General features: G+C 45.0%; 1 protein-coding gene across 3 annotated transcripts in view; it reads left to right on the forward strand.

The window, feature by feature from the left end:
- CCDC27 (coiled-coil domain containing 27) overlaps positions 1-19,202 on the forward strand; it is a 617,891-nt gene that overhangs the window by 338,989 nt on the left and 259,700 nt on the right. For all 3 annotated transcript variants that reach the window (XM_069610244.1, XM_069610243.1, XM_069610245.1), the window contains one exon: positions 8,761-8,927. In XM_069610244.1, the coding sequence (XP_069466345.1) occupies positions 8,761-8,927 (167 nt within the window). The remainder of the gene's footprint in view (positions 1-8,760; positions 8,928-19,202) is intronic.

Raw genomic sequence — 19,202 nt, forward strand, 5'->3', positions numbered from 1 at the left:
ACTGGAGGACTTTGTGTGTTTGCAGGCAGGATGTGGGCTGGGTCAGTCTGACCCCAATACACATCCTGGTTTCTGTGTGTCTGAGTGGTATGCATGAGTGTTCCCGCCGGTGGTCCTGATTGGACCACTGTGGGGTGTGTGTGTGGGCTAGTTCTGCCATTGGCTAGTGGGAGTTTCGACTCCTACCTGACTTTTAGGATAAGAAGAGGGCGGCCTGTACATGCATTTCTCAGAGATCCTGGAAGAACCTGAAGGAGCCAAGAATCCGTCCAGCTGAGAAGACCTGCAAAGAAGACCCGCAAACAAACCTGTGACCTGTCTGAAGGAGGCCTGGCAACCAACTTCTGCTGCAGTCCTGGTGGAGCCCTGTCTGTCTCGTGATCTCCAGTAGACCTGCAAAGGTGCTACGACCCCGGGAGTGGAGGGAACATCCATTCCTGATGCCTACTCAGTGCCCAGTGCAAAAACCGCCTTCGGAAGTGCCCGGAATCGTCCTGTGGCTGACCAGCTTCGTTTTAGGGCTACCAGGTTATCTTTGTTGCCGTTCTGAGTTTCCACCTGAGATTTGGCACACCCTCAGCTGCCACTGCAACGACACCCTCTACGGATTTTCGGTGTACTAGCTCCAAGGGAACCCGAGAAAGACCGGAAAGTCCGACCACGGCTACTGAATCCTGCTGCACCGCTGTGCGCTGTGTGCACGGTCGAAACCTGCTTTTCTGACCCTTCTCCAGTCCCGAAAACGGTGCTGCATCATTTGTTTTTGCATTTCTTCATCAAGAGTCCTTGCGCAAGCAAAAGATCCTAACCGGAGAATCACTCAAACCTGCAACATGTGAAAATCGAGGACCGGGGAATTTGGCTGGAAAAGCAAGCCAGGACACCCTTCCTTTGTTCTGTGAAGTCTTGGGAAGTTTCAGAGTGAGGGTGGTAAGTTACTGAGCTTTTAACATACCCCTACACTCCCATTGTAAGTCAATGGACTTATAATATCCTTTATCTAAAACCTATTGGCTTTGCCAATACTTGCCTTGGCAAGACTTCTAACTGTTGGGGGTAATTTTGGACATTTGTCTATCTTGAACCCTGGCCCTAAGAATCCATCACTGGACCCCAGAGACCCTACCTACATTTTCTCCTGCCTCCTGAGTGCTTTGTCTTTGTATCCTGAACAATAGGGCACAAGGCCCTAGGCAACTTAGGGTTGGACAATATTAGTTAGGGACCATCTCTGTGGACCTTTTTGTGTGTGATACTCACCTATTCATTCCCTTGCAGGAGTATTTTGATTTGTATTATGCACTTGAACCTGTGACTGTATATATGTATTTTAGTTTGATGGTATTGGTTGATAAGTCTACCTGCTTGTATTCATTTTTCTTATAGTGTGTTTGGCCATAATTAAATAACTGTATTTTCATACATCCTGTCTAAGTGTAATTTGTGACTCCCATTGTGTGACCTCATTGAGGACCTTTTGCACTCTCACCCCTCTGAAGATCTTAGCCTAGACCGCCTGTCACTGCTACGTTAAACTGGTTTGGCTACAGCTTCCCAGAGTTGTCCCTGTCACAATATAGGTTGGCCTTCTATACATCTGTCCACCGGGCCAGAGTATAGGAAATCAGTCTTAACATAGTCCACATGTTTATTTCTGATACCTTTGTGGATTTTTATTTTTAATTGTTGATTTGATCACCATAGGTGCCGACACGTGTTTCGACCAACAGAGGGTCTTTATCAAGACTTGGATTAGGTTGTCTCTTGCGTCGTGATTCGGGTGGGGTAAGTGGCCCAGCATAAATTTAATCACCAAATTTGGTACATCTCTCTAATGCTGTGCTTGTAAGCGCTATGGTGTAGTCTGCCGGTCGATCGGTCCTGACTACACCGTAGTGCTTACAAGCACTGCATTAGAGAGATGTACCAAATTTGGTGATATCCGAGGCCACTTACCCCACCTGAATCACGACGCAAGAGACACCCTAATCCAAGCCTTGATAAAGACCCTCTGTTGGTCGAAACACGTATCGGCACCTATGGTGATCAAATCAACAATTAAAAATAAAAATGCACAATGGTATCAGAAATAAACGTGTGGACTATACACCGTATTTATGTTGAACAGTGAATGACAACAAATGCGTTTAACCATGTGTGCAAGCACCATTTAGGTAGGAACACAACAAAAACCTACCTAATCCAGACTTGGGGCACTAGAGCACAGGCCCTTTGCTTGCTACAACCAACTGCTTGTGCAATCAAACCCGGTATCTCACTAGAAGTTAGGCGCAGTAACCAACAGTTCCAAGTGCTCTCATCACTCCCCTGTCTTCCCTAGGACAATTTGTGTTCTTTCTTTTTAGGGATGTCTTTGCTCCTTCCTCCTCATCTCTGACCCTCCTTGTTCTCTAATGTTCCGACTGCTTCCAGTGTTCTAATTCCTCTCTCTTCTCTCTCTGCCTCTTACCTTCAAGGTCCTCCAGTGCACATTTTTCTTCCACTTCCTACTCATCTGTCCCACCTGCCATGCCAACATGTCCCTCACATAACCATCTCTTCCTTGACCTTATTTTCTCTGAGCCTCTTTCTTCGCTCTCCCTCCTCCACCAGCAACCTTTTCCTTTCTCTGCCACCTTCCTGCACTATGTCTATCATTTCCACCTTGAACTCTCCCTCACCAACCATCCTTCTTGGTCCTTCTGCCCCAGCACAAGTTTCCCAGTAATGTCTGCTCTCTTGCTTCAACTCACATTAACTGCAGGAACAGGGTCTCTTTCATACTTAGTGTAATATGGTGATTGAGATGATAAACTCTCTAATTTGCTGGACCCTTCCTCCTGGCTTTGCCTGGCCCTGATGGGTCCTAAGCCTTTGTGTCCATTCATCTCTTGTCAGCAACTCTCCCCCTTCTTAAATCCAGGTAAGCATAGCTTACTGTAGGTTATGTTAATTTTCCCCTCCATTTTAAGAACAGACAAGTGTCTTATGGTGATTTCCTGACCTGCCTTTGTATATGTCTGTGAGCTGCCCTCTTTGCAGCTCAGACTGTTTAAGCATGATTGATATTTTACTTTATGGACTGGATGGAAATTAGAGAGTTGTTTGGGTGCCCTTTTTCCAAAACACCCTATGAGGAATGGGGCTTCCATCAATGTTGCTCGCTCCCCCTGTGCCTATTTCAACTCCCACCCCAGTTTGGAAAATCCAGGATCTGCTTTAGATTTTGAGTATTTGGAAACATTGCATTATCAGGGATGTAGTCCCGAAGTCCGCCTTTAGATATCTAAGTTCATGGAGTTTTGTGGGGAAGGTTTGCTTTCTGACCTCCCACTTAGGTGTAAATTGCTTCTGACAAAGAAACCCCAAATACTTGTTTCTTTGCAAGCAGTATGGTGGATAATGACAAACTGATACAGGTGGTGGTAAATCTCTCTTCTACCTTCGTCCTGGACCGCAAGGAGAATTTCCACAAGGGGTTGGTCCATTTTCATTAAAAGGCCCTCATTACAAAACAAGCATTCGCAAACCTGGTAGGCTTTGTCTGCCATGTGTCAGGTGCAGACTCAAATTCGCCAACAAATGCCATGCTTTCACTAAAGGACTAATGGACAGCAATAAGGTTTACCATTCAAAACGAGGGAATTTATTTTATTTTTATTTTGGATTTGTAGAGCGCACTGCAGCCCACAGGCATTGAGGCGCTGTAAAGGATACTTAAGAAGGCTTGCTTGAGGGTTACATTAAGCGGCCCAGGAATAAAGCTTAAAGACAGTTGCTTACAAGGTTATATTACATGGTACATAATTCTCCATGGCATAGTGTGTCAATTTCAGTGAAGTAGAGTATGTAGAATATTGCACAACGGAATAAGCCATTTAGACAAAGAGCCTAGTTTTTAAAGCCTTGCGAAAGGCATCATGAGACTCGATTGATCTGATCTGGTCTGGGAGGTTGTTCCAGAGAGTAGCAGCCGTTGTTGGGAAACTCGAACCCCCAGCACGCACTCTCCACGTGTGAGGAACAATGATGCGGTTGGCATAGGCGGACCTGGAGGGTCTAGACGCTGTTTGTTTGGAGATCCTTTGCACTAGATACCTGGGTGCAAGTCCATGAAGACATTTGTGGGTTAGGGCCACTGTCTTGAAGACAACCCTTTCCTTGATAGGTAGCCAATGCACCTGTCTCCTGACCGTTGAGATGTGTTCCCTGCATGAGATGCCTGTTGCGGCTCTTAAGGCATTATTCTGGGCTATCTGGAGTTTAGCCAGGTTTCTTTGAGAGGTTCCAATGAAGAGGGCATTGCAATAGTCCAGTCTGGAGCCAATGATGGCTCTGGCTATGGTAATACAGTTCTGTTGGGACAAGAATGGCCTGACAGCATTGATAAGTTTAGAGTGATACGCTGCAGAGGAGGCGATGGCATTGACCTGCCTGTCCATGGCCAGGCTTGGTTCGAGGTACATGCCCAGTGTCTTGATCGCTTGTGATACAGTGATGGAGATGTTGTCAATAGTGAAGGCATGATACTCCTTGGCGAGTATGCTCAATGTGAATGGGGACCCAATCAGCAGGAGTTCGTTTTTTTCACTGTTTAAACAGAGTCAATTATCTGCCATCCAAGATTGAATGGTGGAGTAAATGAAATTGAGGGTGTTCGTATCAGTTAGATAATCGCCCGAGAGAGGAATGAGCACCTGGGTGTCATCTGCATAGTTAGTATATGAGATGCCCAGTGAGTCCAGGATTCTGAACAGGGGTCTGGTAAAGAGGTTATACAGGGTGGGGGCAATGCAGTAGCCCTGTGGGACTCCGCATTTGATAGGACTAGGGATGGCATTAGAGGATTCGGGGCACACCTTCATTACTCTATTTGGGGAGAAGTTTGCCGTGGTCGAGAGATGGTGGCAAAGAGTTTTATGCTCTACCAAGTGAAAGGCTGCAGAGAGGTCTAGGAGCTGAAGGAGCACAGGTTTGCCTGCGTCTCCCAGGTCATCCATTTGAGGTCAAGTAGAGCCGTTTCGGTGCCATGACGAGAACGAAAGCCGAACTGGCGAAGTCCAAGAAGGTGGTTGTCCTCAATACATTTTTGAACTTGCTGGTAAGCTGCTTTGTCCAAAATCTTTAAGAGGAAAGGGACAATAGTAATGGATTGAGAGATGTTTTTTTTAGTAATGGTCGGACCCAGGCTTCTTTGAGGGAAGTGGATACATGAGATGATTGGAAGGATGAGTTGATGAAGGCAGTAACAAAAGGGGCGAGGGCTGGAGCACAGTCTTTAATAATGTGCGCCGGGCATGCGTCCCCCTTACAGTTGGAGGGCTTAATGGACTTTATGAGTGGAATGACTTCTAATTCGCTCATGGCAGCGAATTCGAATTTTGATACCTGGTTGGATGTATTACAAGTAGGGGGTACCGTGTGAGAGGTGAATAGGGAAGAGAGAGCTTCTTGATGGGCTAGAATTTTGGTGTGCAGGGAGTTGAGTTTGTCATGCATAGCTCCTTGAATTTGGTTACACCAAGTCTCGTCTTTGATAATGGTAGATGGTGGGGCTGAGAGAGATTCCAGTTCCCTGAAAATTGCAAAGATTTCCTATGTCCCCGAGTTTGCATTATTAATCCTTGTGTTGTAGGATTCAGCTTTGGCATGTGTGATAGCTGTTTTATATTCTCTCGCAATGGTCTTGAAGGCAATTTTGTTGGGTTCGGTGGGGTTTCTTTTCCATGTGGCAAGTGATACCCTTTTTTTGGAGCGGAGATCCTTGAGTGCTTGGGAGAACCAGGCATTTAATGCTTAGTTTTCTTAGCATTTTTGGCTGTAAGGGGGGGCGATAGTATCTACTGCAGTGGTTAAGACCTGGTTGAAGGTGTTAGCTAGGAGTCCAGGGTCATTAGGGAATGGTGGTTGCAGTGCTGGAACATGAAGTTGAGGTAGGAGAGTATCTTTCGTTGGCTTCTTAGAGCTCCTTGAAAGTGCAGCAGGAAGAAGGAAGGTGGGTTGAGATGGTCCCGTAGAGGTGTCAATCTGAAAGTTAATACATAAATGGTCTGACCAAGAGATGGGGGAGATGGTAGAAAGGAGAATGGAGCAATTATGTTGCGCAATCCAATCAAGGGTATGCCCTTTGATGTGAGTGGGCTTGGTGATGGTTTGGGCAAACCCTAGGGTGGCTAGTCCTTTTTGTAGGGCAGTAGCATTAGTATCATGGGGGTTGTCTAGCCCTAGATTGAAGTCACCCAGTACTACTACTTTGGTTGTTTTGGTCACGTTGTTTGTTAGAGAGTGGAAAAGGGCTTCTTGGAAGTCAGATGGTGGGCCTGGGGGGCGATACACAAGATGAAAAGCGATGGTGGAATTAGGTGAAGTTTTGAATTTGATGAGGAGGTATTCAGCATTGTGTCCTAATTCCCCCTGAATTCTTCTGATGTCAAGGGTGTCCTTGGCTAAGATGGCCACGCCTCCCCCCCTTTGTCCTGGCCGAGCCTGCCTAAATATGGTGTAGCCAGATGGGACGGCCAGCGAGAGGGCAGGTCCACAGGTGTCTTGTAGCCAGGTCTCACAGACAAAGAGAAGGTTGAGCTTCTCCCTGGTGATAAGATCATGCACATCAAGCGTGTGCACTGGGATAGAGCGGGCGTTCACCAGTGCGCAGGTAAGGAGTGTGGAGGGGGTGCAGACAGATTTGGGTAACAAGGAAGTATGGGCATCATTGACCAGCCTAACATCATTAGCAGCATTGACATACTTGGCAGTGGGGGCAGAATTAACCAACATGGCAGTGGGGGCAACATTGACCAACATGGCAGTGGGGGCATCATTGACCAGCCTAACATCTTTAGCAGCATTGACATACTTGGCAGTGGGGGGCATCATTGACCAACATGGCAGTAGGGGCATCATTGACCAACATGGCAGTGGGGGCATCATTGACCAACATGGCAGTGGGGGCATCATTGACCAGCCTAACATCATTAGCAGCATTGACATACTTGGCAGTGGGGGCAGCATTAACCAGCATGGCAGTGGGGGCATCATAGACTAGCATGGCAGTGGGGGCATCATTGACTAGCCTAACATAATTAACAGCATTGACATACATGGCATTTGACATAGAGATAACAATTGCACGGATAGAACTTACATCTTGTGATGAAGACAGTGCATCGGCACGTGCATCAAAGGTGTTTGCGTATCCTCTCTTGATGGTTGTTGAGATGGGCATATAGGGCTGTTGTGTGGAAGGGTCAGGTGTGGTCTTACTCAATGTCTGCGGGTCCGTAGGAGAGCAGCTTATGGCCTCTGCAGGAGGTTCATTGGGCGTTGTACGTGTCTTGCGGAAGCGCTCCGCTGTTGTGGTGGGGGAGGCTGACTCAGTAAGACTCCTAGCAGCTGTGTGAGTTCGGCGATCGTGACGGAGGCGGAGCCTTTGGCTGGTGCCGGAGTTGCATCCGGCATCAGAAAGGATCTTACTGATGATGCGGCAGACGAGCATGCTGGCGGGGCGGCTTGTGCAGTTTCGGTCGGCATACCTTGTACCAAGGCGACCATTCCTCGTAGCGATATTGGGCTGGTATGAGCAGGGCTGCTGAGTGGCAGTGCGCACCCGAAGGACCTTGTTTCTACGCTTGAAATCGGGTGGGTGAGTAGTATGGGCAGGTATTACGTTGCGGCCAGTGTGACTATTACCTTTGTTGCAGACATAGGTTCCTGCATACAGCAGCGGAGAGCAGCGGAGAGCTGCAGAGAGGGGCGACGGCCTTTCCTGTTGGCCTTCCCTCGGCGGCTTTGCCTCGCGGTGCGCCTCCCCTCCATTTAAAGCAGGAGGGGAGGTCGGCGCAAGGTGTGGGTCCTAGTCGGTTCGTCCCGATTCGTTTGTTGCTGCGGTCTCCATGGTAACGTTTGCGGCAGTGGCCATCTTAAATACAACACGAATAATGACATTACTAAAGTAGCACATGTTTGTGCATCACTATTCATAAAGGTAGTGTTTGCTCTACTAGGTGTCACAACCCAAAATGTAAAAGTGACAATGCCTGTCTAAAACAGAAAGTAGGGGTGATATTATTTGTATTGTGGTACATGTTTCAAGGGCTGAGTATGCAGAGAGAGTGCTCTGTGTGTGCTCTTTGAAGGCTCAACTGTTTGACCCTAGATTTGATTTCTATTACTGGCAGATTGGAGACATTGGGCCTCATTACAACTCTAGCAGTAGCCGTGCCGTTAACAACTGCACAGCTGCTGCCAGAGTTGCATTTTCTCCGGCACCCACGAATGGGCAAGAGCCGGGTCATGCCGATCTCGGTGGACCCGGTAATTGCCCATTTGTGGGTGCCGGTAACATGGGACTCCCCATCCCCATTCGGCCTCATAGGGCTGAATGGGAATGGGGATGTCGGATGCACCGGCGCATGCAGAGTTGTGCCGGTGCGTCCGACGTGCTGTGTTCGCAGGTGCCGGTCAGCCCGACAGGAAAAATCGGGTGGGCTGTCAGGCACCCGCGAGCACAGCCCATAGTATGACGGCCCGGGAACTACGGTACCGGCATGCTTACTGGTACCGTAGTTCCCGGACCGTCATGCTCGTAATGAGGCCCATTGCATTGGTTCCTAAGAACATTGGGTATCATGCTTTCCTGCAGATCTCTATTTTTCACAAAAGCCTAAGATTAAAGTCTTAGAAAGGCCTGGTTGGAAAGGATGAAAAGGTCTACATGCCTGATGGATTTTTTTCTGTTCACTTCTTTTTTTTCCTTGCCAGTTGGAAAGCTTCCTCACATTCTCCAGGACATGCCGAAGTTCCCATCTTTTGTGGACGGGCGTCCGGTACCAGCTGCATCGATTCAAAACATCAAGTCGGGGGTCCTTTCTGAACAAATGTCGGGGGAGCTGAGACCTCCCTGGTTCATCTCAGTGCTCAATGAGAAGGTGAGACATAATCATGCCAATGACTTGGTGCGAATAAGGAGGTCCTCTATATGCCCAATTAGACTCTTCCTTAGCTATAACATTTGAAAGACCTAATGATATTAATAAGTGGTAATAAAGCAGACCATTAGGGCCCTCAAGTTGGAAAGGTGGACTTCCTAAAGAAAAGCCTGAGAGTTTGCAGTAGGGCAATGCCTTCAAAATGAGGGATTGCAGAGTGCTTTCGGCTGTTTGTCCATGGGTGGAGAGGACATGGGCTCTGGTAGCATAGAGGAAGTGTTGAAGGGAGAGGTAGGAAGTTGTCACTTAGGGTCTGGAATTGAAATAAAGAAGTCCGTCAAGCAATCTTCCCATAGGCTGTGCTTTATTAATGTAAGTGGGAAGCTCTCGGATTGCATTACTAGGCCAACTGTGAAACTGGTGAAGAAGAGGTGGTTGTGAACCTGCGTTGTGTCCCAGTAGGCGGCAAGTTCCTGAAATTCAGGTTGGTGCTTGGCGAGCGGTTGCTGTGCCTGCCCTGCTGCACTTTGCATGCCCCACTCATCTATTGATTTTGCTGTGCCCAGGAGGGCGTTGTAGCATTGAACGCTCACTATGCCTGTATAACCCCATTTTATGCTACCTGGGAGGGCATGTAAAATTGCAAAACAGCTGCAGATAAAACACATTCATATCAGAGTAAACAAAAAGAACAACATAAACCAAAAGCTCCTAGCTCCTTGCCATGGAAGAGCATTTCTACAGCACAAGCTGTACATTTCCATCCACCGGAACCCAGAGTTGCCAAAAAATGTGTTGCAATTCGAGCAACGTGAGGTGAGAAAACATCCAAAATCAAGCAACTCAGATGTCCGAGCCTACCAGCACCACCAGATCGAGCACATTTCAAAATGATGTTGAACTGAAGGCACCAAGAGCAAACCACGCCAAGAAGACAATACACAAAATCTTGCAGGAAAAATATCTGAAACTGAAGTATCATCCTCCAGTCATGCTCCAAGTACATAGCCACTGCCATGGCCATCCATGAACATTGACATGTTCTCAATACAAACAACTTTGCCATTCGGCATTACCGGATCAAGTCTACGACCCTGATGGATAAGATGGAAATGTGGTTTGGAAGTATACCTGGATGCAGTAGGATCACAAGACAACAGATGGAAAAAGGGCCTGTTGACACTGTCAGCGTGCCCGTTAGTGTGAGATGTCATATATGAAATGATGGACACACCATTGGTACATTTCATGATTTCAACAAAATGCTGAAATAATCATTTCACTCCACACACAAATGTCCATTATGAGCATCGTGTATTCCACAAGACAAAACTATGCAGTTAGGAGGAGAAACCATGAACAATTTTGTCACACGCCTAAGAACAAGAGTCAAGCACTGTGCTTTTCACCTTTTCTGAGATGAGCAATGGCCACTGTTTGACAGGTAGAAATGATCCCAAACACAAGATAGGAAACCTGAAAAACATGTTACACATGCAGCCAAGATTTTCCTAATGATGGGCAATCATGCACTGCCTTTGGGAGACAAACAGAATAATTTTAGGTCAGTATGCCCAGGAACACAAACCTGCATGGCATCAGTAGGTGACAATGCCTCAGCACACAGGTGCAATGTTCTCCAAGATGAGAAAAAGAACAAAGACCGCCCCGAAGGCAAAGCACTCAGACATTCCGAGGATGATCCCCATCACTCTAAAGAAGACACAGACACAGATCCCGAACGAAAATTCATTACCTCATCACCATGTCACCCTCCGCAAATGAATCGGATATGTCAACAAGCGGTGAGAGAAAAAAAGGTTGTTTTTGCACTGAGAAACAGCACTGCGATAGAGCACTGTCCCATGTCGCTATTACACATCAATGACAATCCGCTTGAGTTTTTGATGAAACAGGAACTATGGTGAACATCATAATTGAACTTGATTATTTGTACATGCCGAAGCTGCCCAAACTTAAAAGGGTGGAAGCAGACATTTACCCATATGGATCAAAGCTTCCCCTGTCAGGTAAAGGAATGTTTACAGCTATATGTTCCTACAAAAATCTTGCAGGCAAAATACAAATACATATTATCAAGACAGGCTTAAATTGTTTCAGAATGGATGTAAAGATGGGCCTAATTCACATGTTATATCCCATGATGACAAACCCATATGTAGACACCTACAAATATAGAAAAGCTATTCCCATCTCTATTCTAAGTCAAGTTACATATTGAAGATTCCATCAAACCAATGACACAACACTAAAGAGGCATCCCTTTCAATAAGCACTGTCAAGTGTTAGATTAATGATACTCTTTTATAAAACAAGGTATCATCAAATCAGCAAAGTGTCCCATGCCATGGGTCTCTCACAGACTCTGTGCCAAAGAAAGGATCAGACAAGCACATTTGTCCTGGGCAGACATGTGAGTACCAAATCAGGCGAGAGAGAAAATGAGGGAGAGAGAGAGAGAGAGGGAGAGAGAGAGAAAGAAAGAGAAATAGAGAGACCAAGCCCTGAGAATAACAGACATGATACATCTAATTAAGGTGGCCACTATGTTCTCAAAATAAAATTTAAACAAAGGATTTCATCAGCTTAAGCTCAGCCCAGAATCTAGATACATCACAACATTTATGACACATCTAGGATTATTTCACTAAAAGCGTCTTAGTTCTGGAATATGCTTGTTTGCCAAGATCTTCCATGATCAGATGCTAGCCATCATCACATGTCTTATGTCAGGATAATGGAAACATGCAAAGGGTTTATATGTCAACCCCCCAGCAGTGGTTTTTACACTCCTAAAGAACAATGTTAGTAAAGGATGAATTATCCTTGCCAGACTCACACGGCCTGTTGAACAATAACAAAATAGTAATCCCAGCCTCAAAGTATGGTTCCCGAAGATGGACTATCTCTTGGAAACAACTTTGAAAGCATGCAAGATCTGCAAGAACCTACAACCCCACAGGTTCCCTGTACCACTTCACAAGACTCTGTTACCGGCTAACATATCAAGAGAAGTGAAAGTGGCTTTTTCCAGCCATTTACAATCAGATCTTACATACAGTTGGTACTGAATGAATGCTAAAGATGCCCAGATTTACACTTTGTAGACTCAATGGCTTACTAAGCAGTAATACATGCATTAGGCAAGATATTTACTGTAAACAGAATCTCCACACCGGTAAAGTCTGACAATGGTACTTGTTTCACAAACCAAGAATTTCTCTCTTTTGCAGAACACATGGGTTTTTCAACACAGACGTATAACACATCTCTAGCCCCTTTTCAACACAGACATATAACACCTCTCTGGCCCCAAACAAATAGGAACATAGATTGCTTCATGCGAAATCTGAAAAATACTATAGGAATATGCAACATCACCAACCAACCCCTCTAACAGGCCCTGTAGCAACTGCTGTGGGATTACAGAAATACCCCACTCGGCAAAACAGAACAATGCCCAGCAGCGAGAAGTTTGCATCCAAGCACACCACAACTCATATAGAGATGACAGATGAAAAAGACCAAGATACCATATCAAAGGAGAAAATGAAAATGTATGCTGATACAAAACAAAGAGCAAAATAATCACATTTGGTGCCAGTAAGAAAATCACCATTAATGTATAATTCTTCAGAAGGGTACCTTCACTGTCTTTGAGTCCTGACAACAGCGGCCAGGGTGAAGCAGGGTATGCAGAGGATGAAGAATTGTCAGATCAGGAATATGCTCTGAAAATAAATGAATCCATGATGAGTGACAATCATGAGACACCTCCAATAATGACCATAAGGTTCAAGTGATGGCCTGCTTGTTGGATTGGAGAAATGGGATTATGGGAGCATGTACTTAAGTCAGGGGGAGAGTTTAGCATTCTTTATGCTGCCTGTCCAAGTCTTTATTGTGTGGGGAGGATTTGGGCTCAGTCAGCATGGAGGAAGGGATGATGAACGGAGAGACAGGAATTAAAATAAAGAGACCGTATATCAAGGTTCCTATGATCCATGCTTTATTAACATGAGATGGCAGCTCTGAGTTTGTATTGCCAGCCCGACAGTGAAAGGTACTCTATCTGAATGAGATGCATGGCTCATTTGCACCTCCCAGTAAGAAAAACCACATCGAACAACCAGCGTCCTTTAGTTCAATTTTACCACCACAAGAGTCTGACCTAGAAAACTTTGCACACTCAATTTGATATATGTAAAATTCATTTTCTGTCAATTTGTTCATGTTTGTGTATTGATACTGATAATAATTAAAATGTTTTTTAAACACTGAAAGTGATCACACTTTCAGTTAGCCTCCCTTCGAACAGACTTCCCTCTATCGTCTTTGTGTGTTACTGAATCTCTACCCGGAAACAGATAGAGGCAGCACTTAAACATTTGCTCAGTTAAGTGCAAACCCGGGGTTCCTCCGAAATCCTAAAACCTGCTGTTTTGCCACCACAATTTTTGTTCACTTTTTTTAGCATCATGTGTGGAGGAATTCTGTGGTAGGGCAGTATGAATCTGCCTCAGGAAGCGGGGCCTCTCAGGGCCTCAGAAATTGAGAAATGGAGAAATGGAATACAATATGCATATGGGTTTCTAAAACAGAAGTCCCCTGTCATGCAAAGGCTCTTTCAGAGAGGAGCAGAGTCTCCTGGGTAAACAACACCTGAATGAATGTTGTTTCTTGTGTGCCATTCAAACTCCCCCTTCATGTCATTGGCACTACCCGGAAACACGGATAGTCAAATGAAGAATCTTCTATTACAATAACGTGTTTACAATCCTATTACTTTATCTATCATTGACAACCTGACAGGATTTTCTAGTTCTCAAGTAAGTCACTTTTTTCATTTTGGCCCAAAAGCGATAGGGGCAGTGTTCATAACTACCCCATATTGATGGATTGTCTGCCAGCTGTGTGTCTAACTGCAGCTTTGGCCAAATACACTTCTGGTGTCTACATAGCATAAGGACTCCAGCCAGCCTCAGATCCCCAAGCACACTCTCTCCTAGCATTATCGTAAAACCCACTTAATATTGGGATGCGTTATACCCAAGGTACAGGGGCATATCACAGAGAAGTTTTCTGTATACACATTTCTTGTAACACACCACATGCCACAGGTAGCTTCCAATAGGCCGTGCAATGCGCATCTTGCTTCCTTGGAGTAATACGTTTGATTAGTCCTTCAAAAAGCAGTGATCGTAATTGATATGGGACACCTCCTACTTGTATATTCATCTACCGTTTGCCATCCTCTGGAGCATAGTGCCCTGAAATTGTCACCTACACATTTTGCACTCTACCAGACACTGTTCTAAAACAAATGACAATCACCAAATGTATGCAACTATCCCAATAGGAGCAGAAGGCTCAAACTCCCTCCAGTAAAACCAATTCCTTTGTCTCTTGAGATTGTCTGATCCCAGCAAATTGCATTCCACTGGGACTGATGCACCCTGCAGGTCCCCAGTGAATATCGAACCCACAATGTTTATAGTTCTTAGTTGAATTCACAACACTCCTGAAGGAAAGGTGACCTAGATAAAATAACAAAACCAGACCCTCTATTCATCTTCGGCCTTTCATTGACCTATAACAAGGGAAAACCTTAGTTCAAAGGGGGACTTCCTATTTCTTCCTTGTTTCCTTCCCAAGAACCATTCGGAGGGAACAGATCAGAGGAATTCAGATGAACCTCAGACTTTGATGGTGAGAAAATTCTTTGTGTCTGCAATTCACTCACCCTTAGGCTCAATTCCTTCCCGCTAAGTATGTGACTCTCTCTACGGGATGACCGTAGAGTCACTGCAGTAGCTCCCTCAGTTCACAGAGCATATTTGCCTGCAGACTAGGACTAGCCCGCAGGGTAATAGGGCAATGCCTGAAGAGATGCCCAACATTCTTGTGTGGACCAGTTTTTTGGTCAAACTGCGCCAGGTTTTTGGGCAAAGTGGGACAGTTTTTGAATAACTGCAATAGTTTTAACCAATTTTACTAAATAATCGACTTTAAAATGCACTATTTGCAATATATTTGACCACAAATTCCACCTTTGGTATTACGCAAACAAGCTGTCCCAAAAAGTGATGAATTGTAATTTTTGATTGTGGACTTATTATACTAATTGGTGCCCTAGATCATTTTATGTCTGTGTTTGACTCTTGTTTCCAATGAAGCCCAAGGTAATCGCAGCTCAGGTGAAAAATCTCAGCAAGGATCTTTACCGGCCCAATTCAGCATTTTTTGCAATCACATACTTTGCTGAACCTCTTGGCAGAAATACAGTACCAAATTAGTCCCATGTACAATAAAATGAAACTCGAAAATGATAGGCCCTGGATCTGCAGCGCTGTGCTTCTCATTGCCAGGCAATTATCAGCAAAAAGCATCTGCCTTGTCATTCAGTGACCCCGGTTTAAAAGGTATAACAAAGTCCTATTCCATGAAGAATAGGAACCAGCCAAGCTTCTAATGTCTTTGCTGACCACAAGAAAAACATATTCTGATTATCAGTGAACTTTGTACCAGTAGAATCCTTAGCCCATCAGAAGATAGTGTCTGCACTCTGGAATGCTGACTTAATGGCCAAGATTTCTCAATCTGAAATGATAGAGATAACCTTTGCTGAAGACACTTTCTTGGAAAAAAAGGCCACCAGGTGTAACTACCTGGTTGTCTGATGACGCCGAAAAAGCACTGCCCCGATACCAATTGGAGGCATATGCTTTTACAGACAAAAGTTTGATATACATCAGGGTGTAAGAGAATCAGGCCAATGGAAAAAAAGTTTTTGAGAAGTTTAAAAGCCCTATCAGCGTCTGGAGTTCAAGCTACATTTCCCACCTTCTTTAATAACTTAGTGATTGGTAATGAGCGGGGAGAGGAAATTACGGATGAACTGTGGTAGAAGTTGGTGAAATCCAGAAAATGTTGAACTTCCTTGACTCACGTGGGATTTGGCCACTCCTTGATGGCTTAAACGTTGTGAGAGCCCTTTTAAAAACCCTGTGGCGAGATCACAAAACCCATACACCCCAATACCTCTGTGTGGGACTGGCATTTTTCCAACTTTGCTAAATCATGATTTGTTCATAGCTTCTGCAAAACCTCGCCAATATGTCCCTTGTGCAGAGATGGGTCTCTAGAGTAGATTAGGTTGTCATTGATTTTTATTGCCATAGGCACGTTGAGATTTTCCTTGGAAATCTTGTTTATAAATATTAGAAAGCGGCCGGAGAATTGCATTATCCAAAAAGTATCACTTGGTATTCGTGGAGCCCCAACTTGGTTCTGAATTCCCTTTTCCATTCATCCCCTTTTACCCCGTGCACTAGATGATAAGCTCCTTGAAGAGCCAATTTAGTGAACATGATTGCCCCTTGGATCTGATCCAGCATCCCCGAAATCATTGGTAGTGGGTAGTGGTTCGAAATTGTGATTTAATTCAGGACTCCGTAGTCAATGTAGGTGCATGGAGTTTTGTCCTTCCTGGTCACGGAGAACAGGGGTGAAGCTGCTGTCGATTGTGAATGCTGAATGAACCTCTATGCCAGATCCATCTCTTAATACTCCTTATTATTTATTTATTTGTGCATTTATAGCAGTGCACCAAGCACTCGGGCATCTGTGCGCTAGTTACATGGATAGGTATAGTCCAAGCAGGTGGTACAGGACAAAAGTTAGGTAAACAGATGAGTCTTTAGGTTTTTCCTGAAGAGTTGTTAAAACATCTCAGAATGCAGATGAAGCAAAAGGTTCTTTCAGAGATTGGCCACGACAGCAGGGAAGCTTGAGCCACCTGCACGTTTCCATCTAAATCAGATGGTAAGCAGTTGCTGGATGTTAGAAGATCTGAGTGGTCTGTCTGGTGAGTATCTTTTGATCCTCTGGACAAGATAAGTGGGGGTTTATTCACCAGACAGCAGTGTGCAATTGTGAACATTTTTAATTTAATTATTTCCTGGATGGGGAGTCAATGGACTGACTGCCTTACCTCGATGATGTGGTCAGTTTTGTTTAAGTCCTATGCTGCTCAGAGAGCATTGTTTTGAATGACCTGAAGCCTGTTCAAGTTTTTGCCAGAGACACCGCAGAGTAAGGCATTGCAGTAGCCTAACTTGGACATCACAATAGCGCAGGCAACCATGAGGCAGTTGGTGGTAGATAGACAAGGACTACTTGCTCATATGCGCTTTGGTGTGTAGGCTGTTGTTATTGATTTGACGGGTAATATTGAGTGAAGCATCCAGGTAAATGACCAGTGTTTTGACTGATTTGGAGACAGGAGTTGTGTGACCATCTATCTTCAAAGAGTTGTTTTCCCTTGCTGTCAAGGCATAGATTCCACTACAAGGAATGGGCGTCCTTGCCTCCAGATCTACCTTGCCGTCATAAGAGTGATAAAGGGTAGCGTACCTACTTATACTTAATCAAAAACGCCCCATAAATCTTGATAAAAGGCTGGCAGCTCAACTACCGAATTTCCCAATGAATGATGTTTAACTACTGTTACTCCTTGACACATGCAAATGTCATCCTCCTGGTTCTGTAGTCTTGCCATTGGCTTGTCCCTAAAGCAACCCTCCTTGAAGAACATGAATTTCAATGTACTGGCTCTCTTACCCCAGCCAATGCTGGAATTATGTGGCAGCCGTCAGGTCCTCCTCAGAATCATTCACAACTGCAGGGTATCCATAAGAAACCTATGTCCTCCCTGAAGGTAGTTGCATCCTATCCACTTCCCTCACCTGTTCCTCTGGCCCTTTCCGCAAGATCAGGATTCCCACTAACCTAGGAAACCCCCACTTGATGAAATTCCAGGTTGCTTCAGAATCAATAATGATTGGTCTACAACGCTTACACTTCCCTTCCCAGAGAAAGGATATGGTCTAGTGGTGAACTTCAGAGTGAAGAGCGTTCACCGCCTGTTGGGTTTTAACTGAAGGTGATTGGAATTTCCGTGCCCAACAAGGACGTTACTCCACAAGTACCCCTCTTTTAATAAATATAGAGACAGGTGGTTCTTTCTCATTTTTCTTCTCTCCTCCCATGAGAAAGGGACTTGAATCATAATCTGGTGGTTTAGCACTGTATCCCCAAAATTCCTTAAAGGCCTCATTACGAGTATGGCAGTGCAGTAAAAAACAGCGGTAACGTGGTAGTAATTTTGTTACCACCACATTACCACACCACTGTACCATAGGCTTCGTGGTAAACTAGATGGTTTTCCTCCAGCAAATACTGAATGTAAATCTGCCACCTTCACATCAAAAATGGCAAAATCAGCCAAATTACTGCATGCAGAATTACCACCAGCGGCAAATCTGCCAAAATCCTCATGGAATCCTAAGGACTCCAAAAATGGGGACTTACACCCCCCTACCACCACTTGTATTGCTGCGGTAAATCCACAGGACCAAGTGGCCATAACAGTATTTTTGTTTGGTGCTGATTTACTGCCAAAATACCACCAAACTTGTGATGAGGCCCTTAGTGTTTCTACCAACTGCCAGGGTCTCCCATCTGAAAATAAACCTGCCTAAGTCCTGGCCTACATTCTGTAAGTCTGTAGTCCACTTACATTACCAGGGATATTAATGCTTCACAGCAGATGGGTCTATCCACATTCATTGCCAGGGCATCCTTGAGCTTGTCATTCAACCACTGGAAGCACAGTTATGCCCTCTTTTCCTTGGCCAACCACTCTCTAATACCGGGGAAATGAAATGTGTGAGGTAGATGCTTTGATCCAGACTCCTTGTTTCAAGTCAAACTATTATCCATCCACACTCTGGAAACCTGCAGTTAGTGGAATATATTATGAAACTCAGACTTAAAAAGGGTGCATCTCATTCAGATGGAAATTCCTTGTTGCAACAGAGGTAGTGACCAGGCACCAATATCTTCAGATAGGTATAAAATAATAAAAGCTACCTTGTATGATGCGATTGGAAGCATCTCATGATGACACAGTGTAGCTGATGTGTTAAGAAGATCTGGAACTCCATTGGGCCCTCTTTATAGCACTCAGACACAGCCAACAGTTTACCCCTAAAGGGATGAACTGTGATATTGTGGCACCCGAGATCTAATGCTCCCTGAACCCTTCTAAAACATTTTAGTGCAAAACATACACTGCCCACCTTATGCATTAGCACTGCCTGGCCCAGCCTACTCCCTGGCATGGGAATCCAAGTTTCCCCCTTCTGTAAGGCCGTACCCCTGGGCCAGGTTTGAGAGGGTTTACTCAATGGA

The sequence above is a fragment of the Ambystoma mexicanum genome, chromosome 8, assembly GCF_040938575.1.
Source record: "Ambystoma mexicanum isolate Mex_15411 chromosome 8, UKY_AmexF1_1, whole genome shotgun sequence".
NCBI classification, from domain to species: Eukaryota; Metazoa; Chordata; class Amphibia; order Caudata; family Ambystomatidae; genus Ambystoma; species Ambystoma mexicanum.